The sequence below is a fragment of the Dendrobium catenatum genome, unplaced genomic scaffold (assembly GCF_001605985.2).
Source record: "Dendrobium catenatum unplaced genomic scaffold, ASM160598v2 fragScaff_scaffold_1028, whole genome shotgun sequence".
NCBI classification, from domain to species: Eukaryota; Viridiplantae; Streptophyta; class Magnoliopsida; order Asparagales; family Orchidaceae; genus Dendrobium; species Dendrobium catenatum.
In genome coordinates, this window is record NW_021319490.1 from 1,381,676 (window position 1) to 1,403,361 (window position 21,686).

Here is a 21,686-nt window from a genome sequence, read left to right on the forward strand (position 1 = left end):
ATGCCACCTAGGATGAAAAATTGAAAACTCCACATGTCATGAAATTAAAATTGGATCAATTTGAAAACTTTCCTAATTAGGAATTTTCAAATATGGAAAGTTTTGAATTTCAAATTTTGAAATTCAAAATTCGGTAACTCCTTTATTTATTGCTAAGCACCCATCAAGGAGTCATAATGATGATTGGCATCTTCATCATGCCTTGGAGCAATGGGTGGCCGGCGGCCAAAGGAGGAGGGGTGGTTTTGGCTTCGGGTGGAGGTGGCTATGAGCTAGGCCGGCGGGTGGAATTGTGGAGGGGAGATTTGGTGGGGATCGATAGGTATTTCGGTGGTGGGATGAAAGTGGAGAGAATCGATGCAATAAGAAAATAAAAGAAAGAGAAGATAAGAGAACCGCGAACCTTGGAATCCACCAAGATTGACGGGTATTGCTTTTGCCCCACTTGGGCCTCTCCTCTCACGAACTCACTAAGAGATCATCCCAAGAGAGAGAACTTAGAACTCACAAAGAGATCCATAAGCACAAACTGAAAATTTCATATTCAATAATCATCCTCAATACAAGAAAAGCTAGCCTATAAATAGGCCTCATGAAAAGAGAAAAAACAAAGACTAAAATGCCCTTCGGGCTACAACACTATATGATCACCCATAAGGGTATAAATGGAAAAACAACAATATAAAAAAAAACATATAAATAAATAACTAAAAAAAATCGTAGCCGTTGATCTCCGATGTCCTCATCACTCAGACTTTTTTAAGTGTTGAATTTAACCAATCAACTTATCAAATCCGGGCCTTTTGACCATTCTATCATCTCACACATTTGGGATTAATAGAAGCTAGTTCCAAGAGCATTCGATCAAAAGCAATTTCAATCTCTCAAGGTATCATGAGGAGAACCTTTATAAGTTGATCTCCGATGTCCTCATCACTCAGACTTTTTTAAGTGTTGAATTTAACCAATCAACTTATCAAATCCGGGCCTTTTGACCATTCTATCATCTCACACATTTGGGATTAATAGAAGCTAGTTCCAAGAGCATTCGATCAAAAGCAATTTCAATCTCTCAAGGTATCATGAGGAGAACCTTTATAATGTTGAGCAAACCAATGAATATTGAAGAGAGTAATGGGATCCTTCATAGTGATAAGAGAGTTGGGGAATAGTTGTGAAAGAGCCGCCCAAACTAGGGCTGCAAGCGAACCAAACGTTCATCGAGCAACTCTTTGCTCGGTTCGATTAAAGCTTGTTTGTGATCGTTTAATTAACTAAACAAACAAAATTTTACAATATTTTAAATAATCGATCCTTAAATAAACAAGCTAGAACACTAATATGTTCGGCTCATTTATGTTTAGGAACAATATCATTTAAAGCTCGTGAACAAGCTCGACACGTATTCGATTTCCAAACTCGTGAATAAGCTTCATAAAAACTTAATTAATATTTGATTATAAAATTGATAAATATACATAATATAAATATTCATATAGATTAGGCTTATTTTCATTTTACATAGACAACTGTTTTTATTATAAATTTAATTTCATTTTATTTTATATATTCAAAATAATGAATTTGTTCGTGAATAAGAGACATTTCACATTTGTCCATGTTTGCTAGATTGTTTGTTTAAGATGCTCATGAACAAATATAAGATGAATCATAGATCACTTGTGCGTGAACGAACTCATTTCATAGCTCGAAAAAACTAATTATATATGTTCATGAACTTGCTCATTTGATTGCTCAAGAATACTTGTTAGATATGTTCAACAACGTGCTTATTTGATAATTTAAAAAAATCGCTAAATATGTTCACGAATATGCTCAATGTAATTATTTGTTAGGAGACTCGATAAAGCTCCGTTGTTAGCTTAATAAACATCTAGAAGTAAAGCTCGTTTATAGCTCGTTAAGGCTTGTTTGTATAAAGCTCGATAAACATTAAATGAACCGAACATGAACACTCATTAATTAAAACGAACCAAATATGAACACAAACAATAAAGCTCGAATCAAACATGAACTTATTACACCCACGCCGGCCCAGGAGGGGTCGGCTGGACCGGTCCTAGTCTATGCACGGCAGAAGAAGCACAGGAGGGGGGAGTAACTACTATAGGCCCCATGCTGGGCTTAATGCAATTTTTGGTGGGGAAATTTTGAATGTAAGGGCTGTTTAGGTAAGTTGTAATTCTTCTTTGGGGATTAATGAGGGGCTTAGGAGGGAATTAGGGATTATCTTGATTTTGAATGAGATTTAGAGATCTTGTCTTGTGCTTGGGCTCTAGGGTTTGCTAGAGACATGTGGAGAGTTGTTTTTCCTCTCGAATTGAAGAACATTGTATCTTTTATTGTTTTCTTGCATCTACTAGTGAAATCTTTGATTTTTCTCCCAATTTCCCACTGTTTTAACCCAAGACCTGCTGCGTTGGTGCTGATTATCTGCTGTGACAGCAGTTTTCTCTATGTTTTTGTACTAATTTCGATTAGGTTTGCTTGCGAACTCAAGTATTACCTTAGGGTTACTTGCGAACTCAAGTATTTCCTATCAGAACCAAACTTAAACAAGCTGATAATAAATGAACTCAAACATGAACACTCATATACTTGGCTCGGCTCGGTTTGTTTGCAGCCCTAGCCCAAATCTCAATTTACCCAAGAATGAAAAACTTGTACCATTAACATTTGTTTCTCATGACCATCATCTGTCAAGATGTCTTGACATCGCAATGAGGTCTTCTAGCTTCCTAACATGATGTATTCTGATTTCAAGTGAAACAAGGTAATTCAAATATATGGAAAATGAGCTAACAAGAGAGTTATTAATTCCATAATATTTTACTTTAAATATATTTTAGTTCCAACCAAACACTAATATAATTAAAACATCTACATGTGAAATATAATACTCTCAAAACTCCTTCAAGCAAATAGCCCCTAAGAGATGATTGATACTCAAGATGACATCACATTATAAATAGGTTAGGAAATATTTTTATTTACTTATTACTTTTCTAATCACATCATATCATGCTAGAGAAACATTGCTTTTAAATTTATTAAGTAATTTAATAGTTCTCATAGGGCATGTAATGTTGATGAAGAGATGTCATTACATGTATGTCACGTTTATGTTTTCTTTCTAGCTTGATACTCGAAAAAAATGAAATGGCGTCTAAACTATTCATTTCACTATCACTTTCTTCTTTATTTTATTTTTTATCCATCTCTCATAGCTATCCTCATTAAATTAGAATGCAAGAAAAACCCTAGTTCTATTCATGTGATCATTTGCCACAATTCAAGCAAAAAATACACGCAATCGCAAGAGAGAGAGAGGGAGTTATATTTCTTCCTCGTCCAGTCGTCCTCTTGCACAACTACTGCTCTCATTTATGAGTGCCCACCAATTAATTCCACCAAACCCTTAGAATGCCACTCTAACCAACTGCTCTAACTTCTTGACTTTTCAACTATGCCATTAACTTACTACAAGCATCAATACTCTCTCGTACTAAAATTACCATTTTTTTAATGTGTTGACCTCAAATCTCCATAACAAATATAAATTAATATAATAGACTTAAGTCTACCTTTCAACCATTTATTTGTTGTTGAAAATAAAAAATAGTGTGAAATCCCATGAACAAAGAAACTTCCATCAATAGTCGGCTGTATTATCAACAAAATAAAAAATAGAAATGTGAAATCCCCAAACAAAAGAAACCTTCCACCAACAGTGAATATCCATATTTTGAGATGCATCAAAACTCAAATGTCACACCCCATTGAAAACCATAATGTAAAACATCATTATCGTCAACATCCCACCACCACCAGTGAATATCCATATTTTGAGATGCATCATGTCATGGTGCTCAAAAACTCTGATACCACATTCTACCTTCACTCTAGCCAATTTCTTGGAGAAGAAAAAAGCCCAACGAGCAAAAAATCTATCTACACATGATGATAAAAGACAAATGGCTCAGCGAGCTACCTAGTTCAAACAAGTTCAAAAATGTTTGAACCATGCTAGCTCCTGGTTCGGAACCATACATGCTCGACCACCTGCTATTTTTTTTTAAATGGAAAAAAAACCAACTATTTTCTACCACTTCTAACTAAACGTCTGAAAGTCTATTGTATTTATATGTATGACCATGATTGTCAAAAAAATTTAGGCAACTACAAGATTTATATGGACTTTACAGAACAAGATTTTCTTAAGTATAAGGAAATTGTATTTATGAATATCAATGCATGATCATTATCAATAATGAGCGCATATTTTACGTTTTAGAAAAATTCAAAGTTTGATTCTAAAACCTACATATCACTTAACAATCATATAAGGTCAAGATGTCATACTCCGTCTCTATAGAGAAAACCAAGGACGACACACAAATTAACAATATATATATATATATATATATATATATATAACATCATTTACATACGAATTATGAAGAAAGGAACGAAATCATGCATTACAGAAAGAAAATTTTTTCAGTGAAATCACAGCAAAAAGTTTAGGTTGTATCAAAATCTATTCCTTTCTCCAATAAAGGAATTCAAAAGAAATATACTTAATTCATGAAGAGAAACTGATGAGGACATCGACATACGTTTTCGACGAGTATATCAACGCAGGAGGCGCAGATCGATGGCCACGATCCACAATCTTTATTTTGATGCTTAGTTCTATTTTGATGTTATGTATTATTTGATATTACCGATTGTACCCTTTCTTTTAGTTGTCTTGAGTAGTAGCCCCAGGGGCATTTACATCATTGTATTTTGTTTTTCTTTAGGCCTATATATTATGGCCTCCTCTATGTATCAAGGATTATTGATGAATGAAAATTTTTCCATTGTTGATCTCTTTGTGAGTTTGTGAAATTTCCCAAGATCTCTTTGTGAGTTCTTGAGGAGATAGTATTGTGGATCTCTTTGTGAGTTCTAGTGCTTGTTGTGTTTGAGGTTTGTAGCTCTAGATTTTCCTTTCCTCCTACACCTCACTCTTTCTTCTCCTGCTTAAAGAAAACCTCACCCTCTCCAGCCGCCTTGGAGAACCCGAGCCCCTCCCTCCTTGCCCCCGGCCTCCTTGGTACGCCCAAGCCGCCAACTAACTTCCCACCCGTCGGCCGGCCATCTGGCCACCGACCTCCAACCACCCACCCGCCGGCCCTCTTTTCCCCTAGCCTTCATATTTGAAATTCAAATTTCGAATTCCAAAATCTTTCCATATAGAGAATTCCAAATTAGGAAAGTTTTTGTATTGAATCCAATTTCAAATAAATCAAATTGGATTTATTTTTCTTCTTTCCTAATATTCATAGCCTATTTGGAAACTTCCCAATCCCCTCCCTCCTTCATGATGCCATCGACCTCCATATTGGGCTTTCCCATTGAATGCTCATTTACTCCTTCACCCTTGTTTGAAATTCAAAATTGATTTCAAATATTTTCCCTCCAATTTCACTTAAGCTAAAATTAATTTCACTTTTTATTCTAAACCCCTCTTCCCTCTCTCTCTCTATGCCGCCGGCCCCATCTATGGCCCCATCCCATTAATCCTCCATCAATGCATTAATTGAAATCAATTTGAAATCAAATTTCAAATTATTTCCCTCCCAATTTAATCAAAATCTAAGATTAATTTCAAATTTAGATTAAATCACACCCCCAACCCAACCTAACCTAATCTCTTCAAAAACCCTAGCCTCCTCCCCACCTCTCAAAGCCATTCCCCACCCTCTCTTTCACGACCCAACCCGACCGGAAATAATCCCATCGCGTTGAGTCGCGACGTGTGAATTCAGGATCTAGCTTTGGAATTTGTTTTCAGACTTTCTTCTAATAATTAGACATACAGAAAAAAATTACATAGCTACTATAAAACATACAAACTTACAGACAAGCTCATCCATGATTTACTTTCTTCTCATTCATCAAAATAATCATGTACATTACAGTGCATGGCTGTTAACAGAAAGTACAGAACAGAAAAGCAGAAAAGCCATGACCGTACAAAAATCAAAAGTGCAAAAATACCTAGTCTCAGTTCAAAACCTCCTTCCCTTTCCCAGAACTTGAAAACCATGAAGATAACCACAATGAGCTAACAGCTCAGCAAGACTACACTAGCCGATCTAAATCTCCAGAAACTCTCATATCAAAATACTCACAAAAGCGTTAAAAACATTTTATTCAAATAGCCGTGCAGCATTCAGATACTCGTACATAAATCAGAATATTAGACAGAGTTCAGAGATTCATACATAACATAAATCAAACATAATACAGAAATTCGTATAGAATGGATAAGATAACAAAGACAAAAGAGCTGAATCAAATTTATGTCACAAAATTATTCAAATCGGAATTCAAATCAAAGTTCAGAACAGATTTCAGAAAACATTCAAATCATATTTCAAAATAGATTTCTCTGACCCAGACAGAATCTAAGAGGATTCTGGCCCCTTATGCTTCCCTTCCCTGACACAAACAGAATCTCAACGAATTCAAACCCCTTATGCCTCCCTTTGTGCTTACAGCACCAGAATATATCAGATATACAGAATGATCATATCAGAATTCATTTTCATATTCCCGGACCCAGACAGAATCTCAACGGATTCTAGCCCCTTATGCCTCCCTTTCCTGACACAAACAGAATCTCAAAGGATTCCGGCCCCTTATAACTCCCTTCTGATATCATGCACAACACATCAACATGAACTCACATCAGATACAGAGAAATCAGATTCGTATCAGAATATCATCAGAGAGTATAACAGCAGACAACGGAAATTCAACAGATCAAAATTCACAGTTTCAGAAAATTATCAAATTACCAGAGATAGTATAAAACAATATTTCAAGACTATTATTGTACTGAAGCAATATTTTTCAACATCCAGATAATTTCATATTCGATGAAAACTCAGCAGAATTCAAAATGCCCGGTGAAAATCTTCCAGAAAATACTCAAAACGTGCAAAATTACAATCTCTATAGCATACCAAAAGTTAGGCGGTAAAAGTTTTACCGGCACGAAATTATACCAGATTTTCGCTAACGGAAACAGAAATTTAAACAAGAAATCCATCAAAATCCATATTTCTGAAAAGAAAACAACCGTATCGTGTATTGTCTCGCCGGGACCATTGAGCTTCAACGACCAAGAACCCCGTTGTGAAAGCCATTTTTCCTTCCAGGTTCGTCCGAACGAAGTTTTTCCTTCCAGGTTCGTCCGGGACGATCAGTTCAAAATCAGGTGACAGAGAAGTTCGTCCGAGGACGAATTAGGGTTCGTCCGTATGAAATTTGTCCAGAGAGCAACTCATCCAGGAACGATAACTATTTCATCTGAACGAAATTCGTCCAGTGGGCAAATCGTCCCGGGACAATTTTGGATCGTCCAGGACGACCTGCATGCATATATAATGGTTTGAGATCTTTTTGAAGAGAGAGAAAAGCCAGGAGAGAGAAAATCGAAGGAAAAAGGAAGAAAAGTGATTTTTGGGCAACTTCGGTCCGTTTTCGTCCGTCGCTGTAGTTGGTAAAGTTGACCGACTCAAGGTAAGACACATTCCGCCTTTCTCAATTTTCAGAAACGAGAATTTTGACGACTATTCTGTCCCGGATGTTATTTCCGTTAGTTAATATTTGGTTTCTTTTCACACTGACGAGCTTTTTACCGCGTAACTTTTGATATTTGGTATGTTTCTGAGATGATGTTTGTGCACGTTTTGAGTATTTTCTGAAAGATTTTTACCGGATATTTTGGATTCTGCGGCATTTTAATCGAACTACGAATTATCTGGATGTTGAAAAATGTTGCTTCAGTACAATAAAAGTCTTACAATGATGTTTTGTATTATCTGTGGTAACTCGGTAAATTTCCGAATCTGTTCTGAATTGAATGCTTTGATGTGCTGTGATATCAGAATAGAGTTATAAGGGGCCAGAATCCTTTGATATTCTGTCTGTGACAGGAAAATCTGAAAAGAAAACAAGTTCTGTTCTGAAAATTCTATATATCTGTTCTGTTCTGGTGCTATAAGCACAAAGGGAGACATATGGGGCCAGAATCTGTAGAGATTATGTCTGTGTCAGGGAAGGGAGGCATAAGAGGTCAGAATCCGTTGAGATTCTGTCAGGGTCCGCGAATCTGATATGTGATCTGATATTGAAATGTGACTTTATCTGATTTGAAATATGCTCCATACGATTCTGTTTATTCTGTGAAATCTGATTTGAATGTTCTGCTATGTGATATGAATTTAGTTCTTCTGTACCGATTATTGGATTTCTGTTCGATATTTGTTCTGTATGATTATCTGAATTCTGTACAGCTACTATTCTAATGTATTTTGGTTGTGAATTTCTGGAGATTTTGATGGGCGATTGTAGTCTTGCTGAGCTGTTAGCTCGTCATTGTTATCTGCGTGGTTTTCAGGTTCTGGGAAAGGAAAGGAGATCTTGAACTAGCAGTTCTGTGTCTGATCAGTGATTATGTATTTTGAACTTTTGATTATTGTACAATCATGGCTTTTCTGTTCAGTTCTTTCTGTCGGTAGCCATGCACTGTATTGTACATGATTATTTTGATGAAAGGAGAAAATGATAGATGAACTGTTATGTATATTTGGAAGTTATAGTAGCTCTGTGTTTTCTGTTCTGTATGTCTGAAATTTGGAAGAATGTCTGAAGCAAATTCCAAAACTAGATCCTGGATTTTCAACATTTGTCGCGGCCCGATGCGAAGGGATTCGTTCCGGTCGGGTTGGGTCGTGACACCCGTGGTCCCTCATTGGACGCTCCGTGCCCCTCCAACTCTGATTACCTTCCCAACAATGACGTTCCTCGGCTCGTCCTTCCTAGTGGTCACTTCACTTCTAGTGTGGAAGATCTTCCTCCGCTCAGCCTAGATTCGTAGAGAGAGAGAGCCGATCTTCATTGTGAACATCTCATTATTAACTATTGGATTTGTGTTATAAGCTTTTACATTACTTCGCCTTTGTATTGGATTGAGAGTATCTTGGTTACTCTTCATGTATTTCTTTGCCTAAATAAGTGGAAAACCGCGAATTTTCATAACTTACTTTGATTTGATGCATAACTTTATGATGGTTAACTTTTAATAAATTCTCTTGTTAATCTTTTTTGTAACTCCATGCATGTGTCACATCAGAAACAAACAAATTATGTAAGAATTTCTTAGCTTTGGAATGACCTCAGGTGTTATTAGAAGAGACCAAATGAAGTACGAAATTGAAATTCAATGGGATCAGATTCAAATTTATACAGAAACTCGTCAAAATAAACAGAAGAACCAAATATGAGGCAAAAACTACAACCAACATCAATTCAACACGATTTAATGGAAATTCTCATCAACTTTCAGTTGCATTTTGATGCCTATCGCCAAGTTTCACAATTTTTCATATTTTTAAACTTCACCAGAGAAGTAATAGCTATTGCAATTCACGTAGTGATCCCATTCGAGCACCTTTGATTAAGGGCCTGATACATGCTACATTTTTTTTTTCAGAAAAGGGATTTTATATGATCTATGCTCTGAAAATTGAAGATTGGATATCACTATTAAGCACCTGTTCATCTGTTCTACATGCAAGATAATCTATAGGTGGAACTATATATTCTTTGTTATAATATAGTTTTTACCATAATCCATTCTTCATCCATTTGACATTTAAGTTACAACCATATGTCACTGAAGATAGCATACTCGACAGTTATTCGGATGCCGACATTTATATTATTATGATGGCTACACAAAACAACTTAAGGATGAATTCTCATAAAATAGGGAAATAAGTGTACGGAAACGTTGGAAATTTAAAATTTAGGAGATTCAAATTCAATTTATTTGGAAAATATTTAAAGATTTAAGATATCCGTGCCAATATTAAGAATGATATAATATCTAGTTAGTTAAAAAGATAATATGATTAACTTTGTTTCAGGACAACATAACTAGTTCGAGATGCAAAAAAAAAATCTTATAGTTTTATTTATTTGAACTGAAAGAATGAAATTTTTTTTCCTGGACGTGAAGTCCTTGTCTTCAAACTGTAAATACAAACAAGTTCAAAGAAATTGTAAAGGTTTTATGTAAATAGAAAAATTGGCAAAGAGCAAGTTCCTTAGGTTTTCATTTGTGCCTTCACAATCGGAAGATCAGAAGCATGATAAACGGAATCAAGCTAACCATGGCAAACAAGAGGCTTGCCTAGGTAAGATCATTTTATCAAACAAAAAGAAAATAATCATAATATCAATAAAATATGCAGTACGCTTTACAATATGCATTAGCATGATATTTTTTAAAGAAAAATAAAAATATGGCAAGCATATAGTTGGTCAATGATACAGGCATAAGAAATCAGAACCTGGCATTTTAATTTTAAAATAGTTTTCATAAATGAATTAAAAATCACTAAAGTGAATCAAATCATAGCCATTCTGAACTTACCAAAATGTAAACCTGAAAACTCCGAATATAAGCATGTGATCATTAAACTTACTCTATCGATTTGGTACTTTCAGATAGCTTTAAAAGAAGTAATTTTTTCGTCTCGGGCAGGTTCTTTTGAGCATGGAATTCAGCAAAGCTTCTTTTCAACATGTCTTCCACCTGAAGTTCTAAAAGTCAAACATTGAAAGTACATCTTAAAACTAAATCAACAAATCAAAGAACCATAGAAGTGTAATATGGTTATGCAAATAAAATTTAAAAGAGAAACCCCTCAACCACTGCTCGCAAAAAGATATGAAAACTTTGTATAATAATTACCATCTAACATAAGCCAAAATACAAGAATGAACGTAACAACCTCGTCCAATTAGAAAATAAAAAGAATTGCGCTCTTATTTCAAAAAAAAAAAAATTATGAAACAAATTTTTCTGATAACCTATTTTTGTTGAAACTTAAACCGATCAAATCTAAAATGGATTTTTGATTTTGAAATTCCTGGACAGCTGACTGAATAGAAGAGTCAGGAAGATAAACTCAAAAAGCTTAATATCAAGGCCCACCATAACAGGATGTAGGATAAGAAAAAGTGAGGGTGTCCTTGGGAAAAAGACATTATCCACTTCGTGAGGTTGGCTACATAAATCATTTTTTTCCATTGTGTCATATTAATAGTCAAATTTTCATTTAAATCTAATAAAAAAAGTCATTTATAATACTTTCTAACCAAATCTTTTTAGGTATACCCCTACCTTTTTAGCATAAACCGGATCTAATTTATCTACTCTCCTAACATGATCATAAGAAAGGCCAACATTTTATGTAACCAAACCATCTAAAACGACTCTATCTAATCTTCTTTGCCATTGGAGCTGCTTCAATATTTTCATGTATATATTCATTTCATTTTCTATCTCTAAGTGTAAAGCCACTCATCTGCCTAAGCATTCTCATCACCGCAACACTTAACTTTATGCCTCTCTTTTAATGGTAAAAAAATTTTGTAGTAAAACACTGCTGGTCTCACCACCATCTTATAAAATTTCTCTTAAGTTTGAGGGGTACTTCTATCACACAATAGACATGGCACATTTCTCCACTTCAACTATCCAACTTGATTTATACAAACAATATACTCATCTATTTCACAATAATTTTGAACAATATACCGAAGATATCTAAAAGTACTCTTTTTAATGACATGATCGCCCAATATTACAATCCCACCACTAGATCTATTACCACTAAAATTATACTCCATGTATTCAATTTTAAATCTACTCAAATAAAAACCTTTAGTGATGGGGACATCGGTTGGAAAGTCTACCGTCGACGTGGCCGTAGATCTACGGCCACGATTTATCCGATGTACTTTTGATTTTATTATTGTTGTTTTCTTATTGATGTATTTTATTTCAGCATTTTTCCCTTTTTACCCTTGCTTGAGGGATTGAGTTATGTAACCCCTTGAGGGTATTTGAGTCCTTTTGCTTTAAGTCATTGTAATAGGCTATTTAAAGCCTTCATCTTATACATTTGAAGCTGATGAATGATATTAAGAAATTTTCCTGCATTTGTCTTCTTGAAGCTTTTGTGAGAGCTTGAGAGAGAGTTTGAGAGTTTGGTTGAGCCTAGGAGAGGCTACCAGTAGTACCCAACAGTCACCTCCGGTGGATCTTGATTTTTCCTCTGTTCTTCTTTTCCATCTACCCAACGTTCACCTTCGGTCATCTCCCACCACCAACCACCACCCAATAACCCCTCATACCAAAGCTCACCCTCATCCCAATCACAAAACCCAACCCCCTCCATCATCCCGCCGGCCCTCCCTCTAACCACCGGCTTCCCCCTTCATCCACCACCCCACCTCTCCGTGAATCGCCGGCTCCTTTGCCGCCACCTCACGTATTCTCAAATTTGAAATTTGAAAATTTGAGGAGTTGAAAGTTTCCAAATTTGCCCAGTGCCAAATTAGGAAAGTTTCAATGAGGTTTCAATTTTCAAATTTGAATTGAAACGGATTTGAAATTTTTCGTCATTAATTAGTTTGAGCGGATTATGAAACACATTACACTCTCCCCAAACCCCCTTCCCCCTCACCATGACGCCAGCCCCCTTAGTGGTCCCCTCTCCTTTAATGCTTCATTAAGGGACTTGATTGCATGCTATTTGAATTTCAAAATCCACTTATTTTCCCTCCATTCTTACTCAAATCTGAGAATAATTTCAGATTTGGAAATTAAAACAATTTCTATTCCACCTAATCTGGCTCTTTCCCAACCCTAGCCTTTTTCCACCTTACAAACCGCCGGCCTCTCTCTCTCTCTCTCTCTCTCCCCCCCCCTCTCAAGGTTTTTTCTCCTTCATCGATTTGAGATGTATGATCGATCCGGAGTTTGATTGCGGTTTTGCGTACGACGGCTAAGATTGCAGAGAACTTCTCAACTTGCCTTCTTCAACTTGACTCCAAACGTTGTAGGATCCAAAGAGAAGGCCACCTACCACTTGCTATTCATTGTAATCAAGGCTAGGGAAGAGAACTACGGAAGGTACGTGGTGCATCAAGACGTAAAATAACACGAATGTGATTTTCTTCCTTGACACATTTACTTTCAAATTCTACCTTCCTCATTGAGAGATTGTTCAAGCAAGAGATAGTGTCTACTAATCGCCATCCACTAGTAATCGTAGGATTGTTACTTCTTTGCTTTTAGATGTCATTGTTAGGCCATGGTTACGTTGGAAACTACTCCGCATGCAATGCTTTAGTTTTCCTACATGTTTTGATTTTGTTTAGTCTCTTGCGTAGCTTAGCACAAACGGAAGTGACCACTTATTAGTTTTACTTTGTTGTTTTAGTCGCTAATAACAAAAATTTGAAATTGCTCTTTAACTATTTGTGCAAGCTTTCTATTTCGCATGTAGTCCTGCATCATTTAGACTCTAAGGTTGACCTCCATAATTAAAGTTTTTCATCAACTCCCTCTCTAGTCTTATCAATAAGAAAAATATCATCAAGAGCAAACATAAATCAAGATACATACTTTTGCAAAGGTCTAGTAATACCATCCATGACTAAGCAAAAAGATACATGCTTAAAGCTGATTCTTGATGTAAACCAACTAAAATAGGAAAAAAATTGGTCAAACCACCTTGTGTTTGAATAGAATTAACAGCTCCTGCCTATATATCCTTAATGACATGAATATAAACGTTATTAACTTTTTTTTCTAGAACTCTCCATAGCGCTTCTCTTGTAACATTATTATATGATTTTTCTAAATCAATAAATATCATAAGTAGATCCTACTTACTCTGTCTATAATTTTCCATCATACTTCTCAACAAATATATAGCTTCCATAATAGACCTACCCAACATGAATCCAAACAGATTTGGAGAAACATTATATCACTTTCAACGTAACCTATGTTCAATTACTTTCTCTCATAATTTAAATGTATGACATATTAACTTAATTTATCTATAATTCACATACTCTTGTGCATTAGTTTTATTCTTAAAAATAGGAACCAACACACTCCTTTACTCATTTGACATTAAGGGTGTAAGTGAGCCGAGTAAGCTTGTGAACCGAGTTAAGCTCAAGTTGATAAGAAGTTCACAAGTAGAGCTTATCAAGCCGCAAGCTAAAACTCAAGTTCGACTAGTAAACAAGCTCAAGTTCGAGCATGATGAGGCTCAACTTGCGAGCCGCCTTGTAATAATATAACTGATGATATTTTTTTTAAATTAGCTAAGCCTTTTTTTTCTTTTAACAAAAGTTGTTATTTGTTGTTGACCACTAATCACCTCACAACCCCACTCACATTCACTCCCCATTTGACTCTCACGTAAATAGGAACTGAAGGCAAGAGCTCTCCCTCTCCCTCTCCCTCTCAATTTCTCTTTGTCGAACATAACAGCCACCCTAGGTCCACAAGGTATTCTTGGACGAAGCAACACATGGCTGCCGACAAAGTTCATTCTATCAAGTTGGGTCAGCTACCCCCTCTGATTTAGTAAACCAGGGACCATGACAGCACATGATGGCGGAACCACGGGATTTTGATCGGGCCCGTCATCATTCCTTAATGATCCGCTTTAAATTAATGATGATGAATTTCAAATCATGAACACCAAAATTTAAAACAAAATTCAAACCCTAAAATTGTTATTATATGCTAAGTAAATATTGCAACATATTCAACGAGTAGCCATAATTGAAAGTTCTCTTGTTATCGAGAGGGTAATTAACTACAAGGGCAGAACACAGGTCATAAAGTCCTCGAAAAATAAGGGCAAAATCTCTGTGTAATGCTTATCTAAAACCTGATCAGCCTACTGAAAATCTACCCTGAAACCCAAACTCGTTAAAACTATCCCCATCAACAAAAAAGGCACGGAGAGGTCGGGGTGCAAATTTTCAAAATCCACATTATTGCAGCTAGGATTTGAAAGAAAAAAAAAGGCAAAATGTTGCCTATCTATAATGATTCCCAAGATTAGCTCATGCCCTACCGCCCTAGCATTAACAAAACTGCAGAAAAAAACAAGTAAAAGACAAAAATCTAAAAAAAAAAAGAAAAAATTGTATCGCGTCCCTAAAAAAATAAAAAACAAATCACTTTCTCCTCTTCTGTTCTACAAACAAAGCAATAGGCTTTCCTTCGTTGTTAAGCATGTAAAACCCGCAAAATGTTGTTTTAGACCTCGCACGTTTTTCAAAGCGTCACGACGAGTTTTAAGTGAAAAATTCAAGTTTGTCGGATTTCGATGGAAATAATTTTGAAAAATTCTATGCAAAATTCTAAGAAATTTGATATATAAAACTTGTATTTGATTTTGCTTAATTCAGGAATTAAAATTCATCGAAGTCTCATAATTCCAATAATACCCCTAATGTTTATTCAAGCATGGGTTATTTAAGTGAGGGCAAAATTGACATTATGGAAATCCCTTTCTCTTAAGGGGACCGAATTCCATTCGGTCCCCATTTCATTTCTTCCGCCCGAACTCACGAAGAGGAGAAGGCGGACGGGAGAGGAGAAGGCGGACGGGAGAGGAGAACGGGTGGCTCCGGCGGTGGATTCCGGCGGCCATACTTGGGGAAAATCGTAGGGGAGACTGAGGGAAGGCTAAGGTATGCATTAGAATTATTATTTCTCCACTTTTCTCAAAGATTATTGGACAAGAAGATTTCTAGGGTTTGAGAAAATTTTGATTTTCTTTAAGAATTTTAATGGGGAATTATTATGGAATGATTAGGAGATATTTTTATGCTAAGAATGTGGCTTTTCTTTAGAAGTTTTGAGTTGGAGAAATTTAGAGTTTTACTTAAAATGGATTTTTCTTTGGAAGTGTCTTCTTAAGAATAGTTCCTAATGCCATAGGAAAGCTTCTAATTTAAGAATATGTAAGAATGATGAAAGTTTTGAGTTTTGAAATTTAGGGTTTTTCCCTAATTAAGAAATTTTTTATCCCTATGATTTTTATTGGTTTTTGGGAGGATTTTAAAGACTAATTTATGGTTTTTACTTAGAATGTGAGATTTTCTAAATTTTTATTTAATTTATTCCGAAAATTGAATATATTTTATTTATGTTGTGAGTGTAGGAAAGGTGTTGCATGCTTAAAACCTAAGGATTTTGACTAAACCTTAATTGAGAGAGAATGTGAGTGAGAGATATCATGAAATGGTGGGGAAGGGTTGAATTGAAACATAGACATGACATTAGGAAGAACCCTTTATTACCTTAGATTAAGGATTTAGAATATTGTGTAGGGACTAGTTACTTATACATTTTTGTATGTCTCTTCTAAATTTTAACCGTGTGGAAGGAAATGACTTGTCCGGACAAATGAAAGAGGTGCACGGGGTTGAGGTAGGTGGAATGGATATTCTTGTAAATTTAGAAAACTCTACTTTCATGCAATTACATAGAAATGGCAATTTCTTTTATGCTCATTATGACACTCTTATGACTCATGTTCCCTTATAAGTTCATGGACACTGGAAGCAAATGCAAAGGTTTCACTTTATGCAAATGTACAACTCATGAATGATTCTCATGCTCTTTTCTTTAATTGTACTACACATGTTTTTCTCCTTACATGCGAATGAATACATGAGCATAGCAAGCATACACATCCCTATGGAAACATACACTTTATTAGTTTATGAATACTTTACATAAAGCATCTCTTATGAATATGAAAGTATTAAGTATATGTGCATGTTGACACGGAAGTATCACATGGTAAAGGATGCTCCTTTGAGCAATGGTAAAGGAGGCTCTTCTGAGCCATGGTAAAGCAGGGTTCTTATGAACCAATGGTAAAGGAATGACCAATTTAATGTACCTAATCGGTACAAGTGAGACTTCCGATACGGGTGTTATATTTAGATATTAAGCTATTATGAACCTTTCATATTCATGTTATATGCATTTGAGACTATCATTTGAGGCATAATGTTTTAAAAGGAAAAGAATGAAAATGTTATGAAAGAAAAAAGCACTTGAAGGTTGAGGTAAAGGTATGCATCTCCTTAGAACAAAAGTTACTATATGTTGATGATTCCTTTGTTAAAATACCTAAGCATGATATAATTTTCTTCTCTTGACTCTAAGTTTAATTGAATTCCATTTGCATCTATTGAGTTGTGACTCACCCATGTTGTGGGATACTTTTCAGGAGGATCTAATGAAGGATAGATGGCGGATAAACTTCCCCTCACGTACCGTCATAGAGAGACGACGGGCGGCAGGTTTTGTTTTGTTATTTTGATGTTTTGTATAGAAGGTTTAGAGATGATATGTAAGAAAAATGATTTTTGGACACCATTTTTGCATTTTGTAAACTCAATGTTGAATCCTTATGTTGGTGTTTTGAATAGAAGAAATGAAAATTTTTTACTTGAATATTTATTAGTGGCTATTTCATTATGTTTGGTACATATTTGGAGATATTTTAATTGAGTAAGATGAAAGTTTTCATTAATTCTAACTGTCCGACTTCCATTCCCGCCTCGCACTTGCGAGCTAACCGGGCCGGGTTGTAACAAAGCACATCACCAATACCAACATGAGAAGCATCACAATCAACTTCAAAAACTTTTTCAAAATTTGGTAGGCTAAGGATGGGAGCTTGATTCATTTTTGTCTTAATGATTTCAAAAGTTTGTTCAGCTTGAGTGCCTACCTAAATATTCCTTTTTTCAAACAATCAGTGATATGAGCAATCAGAGAACTGAAGTTTTTAATAAACCTTCAATAGAAAGAAGTTAAGCCATGAAACCCTCTCACCTCGCTTATATTTTTAGGAGTATGCCAGTTTTGAATTGCCTCAATTTTTATAGGATCAACCCTTATTCCCTTCGCAGACACAATATATCCCAAAAAAGTTAAACTTGAAGTCAATGAAATAATTTTTTAAGATTGATGTACAACTTTTGCTCTCTTAGCATTTGCAGAATTTGTTTCACATGATTAATATGCTTAGAATGGTGAATGTTATAAATCAAAATATCATTGAAATACACCACAACAAACTTTCCAATGAAAGGTCTCAAAACATGATTCATTCTTCTCATAAAAGTACTAGGAGCATTAGAAAGCCCAAAAGGCATAACAAGTCATTCGTACAATCCTTAGTTTTAAAAGCAATTTTTCATTCATCTCCTGGTCTTATCCTAATCTTGTGATACCCTCTTCTTAAGTCAATTTTGGAAAAGATTTTGACACCACTTAACATGTCCAACATGTCATCCAGCCTAGGAATAGGAAATCTATACTTGATGGTGATTTTATTTATAGCCCGACAATCCACACATATCCTCCATGTTTCATCTTTTTTAGGAGTTAATAAAGCAGCTATAGCACAGGGACTTAAGCTTTCCTTAATCAAATCCTTCTTTAACAATTCAATTACTTGCTTAAAAAGTTCTTCATGTTCAGTTGGACTCATTCTGTAATGGAGAAGATTAGGTAAAGTGGTTCCATGTATTAATTCAATTTGATGTCGAATGTCTCTCATCGGTGGCAAACCTATAGGCAACTCTTCAGATGTTATATCAGAAAACTCATCAATTAAAGGTTAAATTTCTTTAGGAATTTGAGAAGTTGAATCAGTTTCTTTTCCTAGCACCAAGTAAGCTACCTCATATTATTTCAACTCATTTGTGTTAAGAAGCAGTTCAGCAGTGTTTGTTTTTGCAACTTTATTTTTGACAGGCTAATCAGGCACATGTTTTTTAGGATAAAGAGAAAACTCTTTATTATTTTGAATCAAAGTGTAGTTGTTCTTTTCCCTGTTATGAATGATTTTGTGATCGAATTGCCAAGGACGACCCAATAAAACATGGCAGACTTCAAGAAGTACGACATCGCAAACAACTTAATCTTTGAAAGAACTTCCAATTGTTAAGTTAACAATGCATTGTTTTGTTATTGAAACCTCACCCCTTCCTTGAACTAAGAGATTTTGTAAGGTTCGATAAGTGGTTTGGATTTCAATTTAAGCTTATCAACCATTAGCTTTGAAACGAACTCCCACTATCAATCATTAGCGAGAAATATTTTCCCTCAATTATGCAAGTGGTTTTGAAAATATTTTTCCTAAGCCACCTATCATCATTGTCCATTTTAGCAGTCAAAACTTGTCAGATTACTAACAGTTGTTCACCTTCATCGCACTATACATCAACTTTCTCCAATTCTATTTCATTTTCAGGTTCAGATTCATTTTCTTCCTCTTCTTCTATTTCCTCGTCATTTTCAATGTAATTATTTTTTGGTGGTTTGTTTTTTCTACAAGCCGAAGAGAGATGACCATAAAACCCACATTTATAACATGGTACAATCAATTTAGGTTGTTTAGTAGGTTTAGGCCCCATTATTCCCTTACCCTTATCCATATTTTGAGTTTCAAAAGATTTAATTTTCACACCCGATGTCCCTGTAGAAGTTTGTGAAGATTGAGTTTTAACCCCGCCAGTCTGTCTTCGCTTATATGTTTCAGTTATTTTATTGTGACCTCTTTGATGTTGCTTTTCAATTTTCAATGTCATACGATAAGCCTCATCAATTTTAATTACATGGTACAAATTCAGTTGATCTTGGATTGTCCATTTTAGATCGTTGATATACCTTGTGACAGATCTTTCTTCGGACTCATCTAAATCATCTCTAGATTGGAGTTTGTAAAACATTTCAGTGTATTCTTCAACAGATTGATTACCTTGACGCAGGTTATTAAATTCTTGAAAGATTGTTCGTGCATGATTTGAAGGCAAAAATTTCCCTCTCATTTTTTTTTCAATTTTTTTTCAATTTTGAATTTTTTCTTTCACACGCCTTTGTCTATTGTTTTGTAAATTTTTCCATCATGTGAGTACATAACTAGTGAGTTTTAAGCTTGCAAATTTGACGTTCCTATTATCCGGTATTTCTTTCCATTCAAAAAATTGATCTATTTTTTCTACCCATTCGATGAATTGGTCGGGTTGAAGTTTACCTTCGAAGTTATGAACATCAATTTTAATTCCATAATCCCAATTTCTTCATTGCATATTTTGGTTTCGAGGGACTTCCACTTCACTTTCAAAAGATTGAACATTATGATGGTTGACATTTATTAGCAAGAGTGTTAGCCATATCGTTCATTTGATTTTACAAATCCGCTAACTTTTGCATCATTTATTGTCAATCCCCTTGATTATTAGCCTTTTTTTTATAGAAAGAAACTCACACCAACCAAGGATTTGCTAACTCGCTCTGATACCAAACTTGATGCAGGCAAACTAGAAAGAAAAGTCAAGATAGGAGAACACTAAGACAATTGAAACCAAACTCGATTTAATATAGAATGCAAACATCCAAACAAACACCAAAACAAATGAAAAGTCGAACAAACGAAATAAAATTATAAAATAAAAACACTGCGCTCAGAACAAGCGACAAGCGGTTTCCACACATGCAATGAAAAGTAGGTAAAATATGATAAGTGCTTAGGGCTTGCAAATGAAGTGTCCACCACAGCAACAAGGTCCAACGTTCAACCAAACTCCTCCAGCAAATGTCACCAAATTCTGCCAACAAACACCTCCAATAGCTCAAGAAGAATGATACAACTTGAGTGGAACTTGAGCAGAGAAGAAGAGATTAGAAGCCAAGACGAAATACAGAGGAAGAAGAGAGAATTGGAACAAGCTCTCAAGCTTTTCCAAGAAGGGTTTTTAGAGACTTTTCTCAAGATAATCAACAACCTCCTCATGAAGAAAACATCTCTAATTTATAAGAGAGAAGGGAGCAGGCAAACAGTCATTTTACCTCCATCTAAACCAATCAGAAATGGCCAGGTTTAATTCCATAACAGCACCCGAAAAGGCATCACAGAGAACCGGGTAAAACAGCTACGGGAAAGGAGCAAGCATCCAGGAAATCGGAATAGAGCCAGGGGAAGCGGAATAGCCCACGGGAAACAGCACTAGGGAGAAACCGAGGAGACACAAAGAAGAGGAAAATGCAAGGTTCCAAGTCCACATAATGAGATTTCAAGCTCTGTTTAAAATTGCGCAATAAGAGGCGCGCCTTGAGGCGCGCCTCTACGCAATTCTATCCAAAAGTGCCTCGAGGCGCACGCAATTTGGACACTGATTGAGGCGTACGCCTCACCCTGTGTGAGGCGCGCCTCAATTGAGCAATTGCGCAATTATGGGTGAGGCGTACGCCTCATCCAAATGGTCTTACCTACTTAAAATCAACCATTAAAAAAGCGGACGAGGCGTCCGCATTGAGTCGTGTATTTGCGTATAGGATTAGGGCTTCTTGTGAGAATTGAAAGTCGAACTAGAGGCGAAGCCGTGAGGGAAATAGACGAAGCTGTGAGGGAAGGAGACGAAGCCGTGAGTGTATGAGATGAAGTCGGAAGGAGACGACGCAGGGAAAGAAACGAAGCCGAAGTTGTGAGTGCAGGAAACGTTCAGGCATCGGTTAGGTCGGAAGAGCAGGTACGCGGTGTTGTGGCCTTGACTTTGACGTACAGTAACGAAAGCTTGAATAACTCCTGATTCGGCTTTCTTTCATTCGTCCGCTCAATACATGCTCGGTACCGCTCAGTACATGCTCGGTACCAAACTAGTACCGCTCGGTACTGAGCGGTACA

The 21,686-nt window shown here is 35.8% G+C and overlaps 1 protein-coding gene across 1 annotated transcript in view; it reads right to left on the minus strand.

Moving 5' to 3' along the window:
• LOC110113274 (DExH-box ATP-dependent RNA helicase DExH11) overlaps positions 1–21,686 on the minus strand; it is a gene marked incomplete at its 5' end in the record, with an annotated part of 74,109 nt that overhangs the window by 43,640 nt on the left and 8,783 nt on the right. Inside the window, 1 exon segment of the mRNA XM_028698015.1 lies at positions 10,572–10,681. Within this exon segment, the coding sequence (XP_028553848.1) occupies positions 10,572–10,681 (110 nt within the window).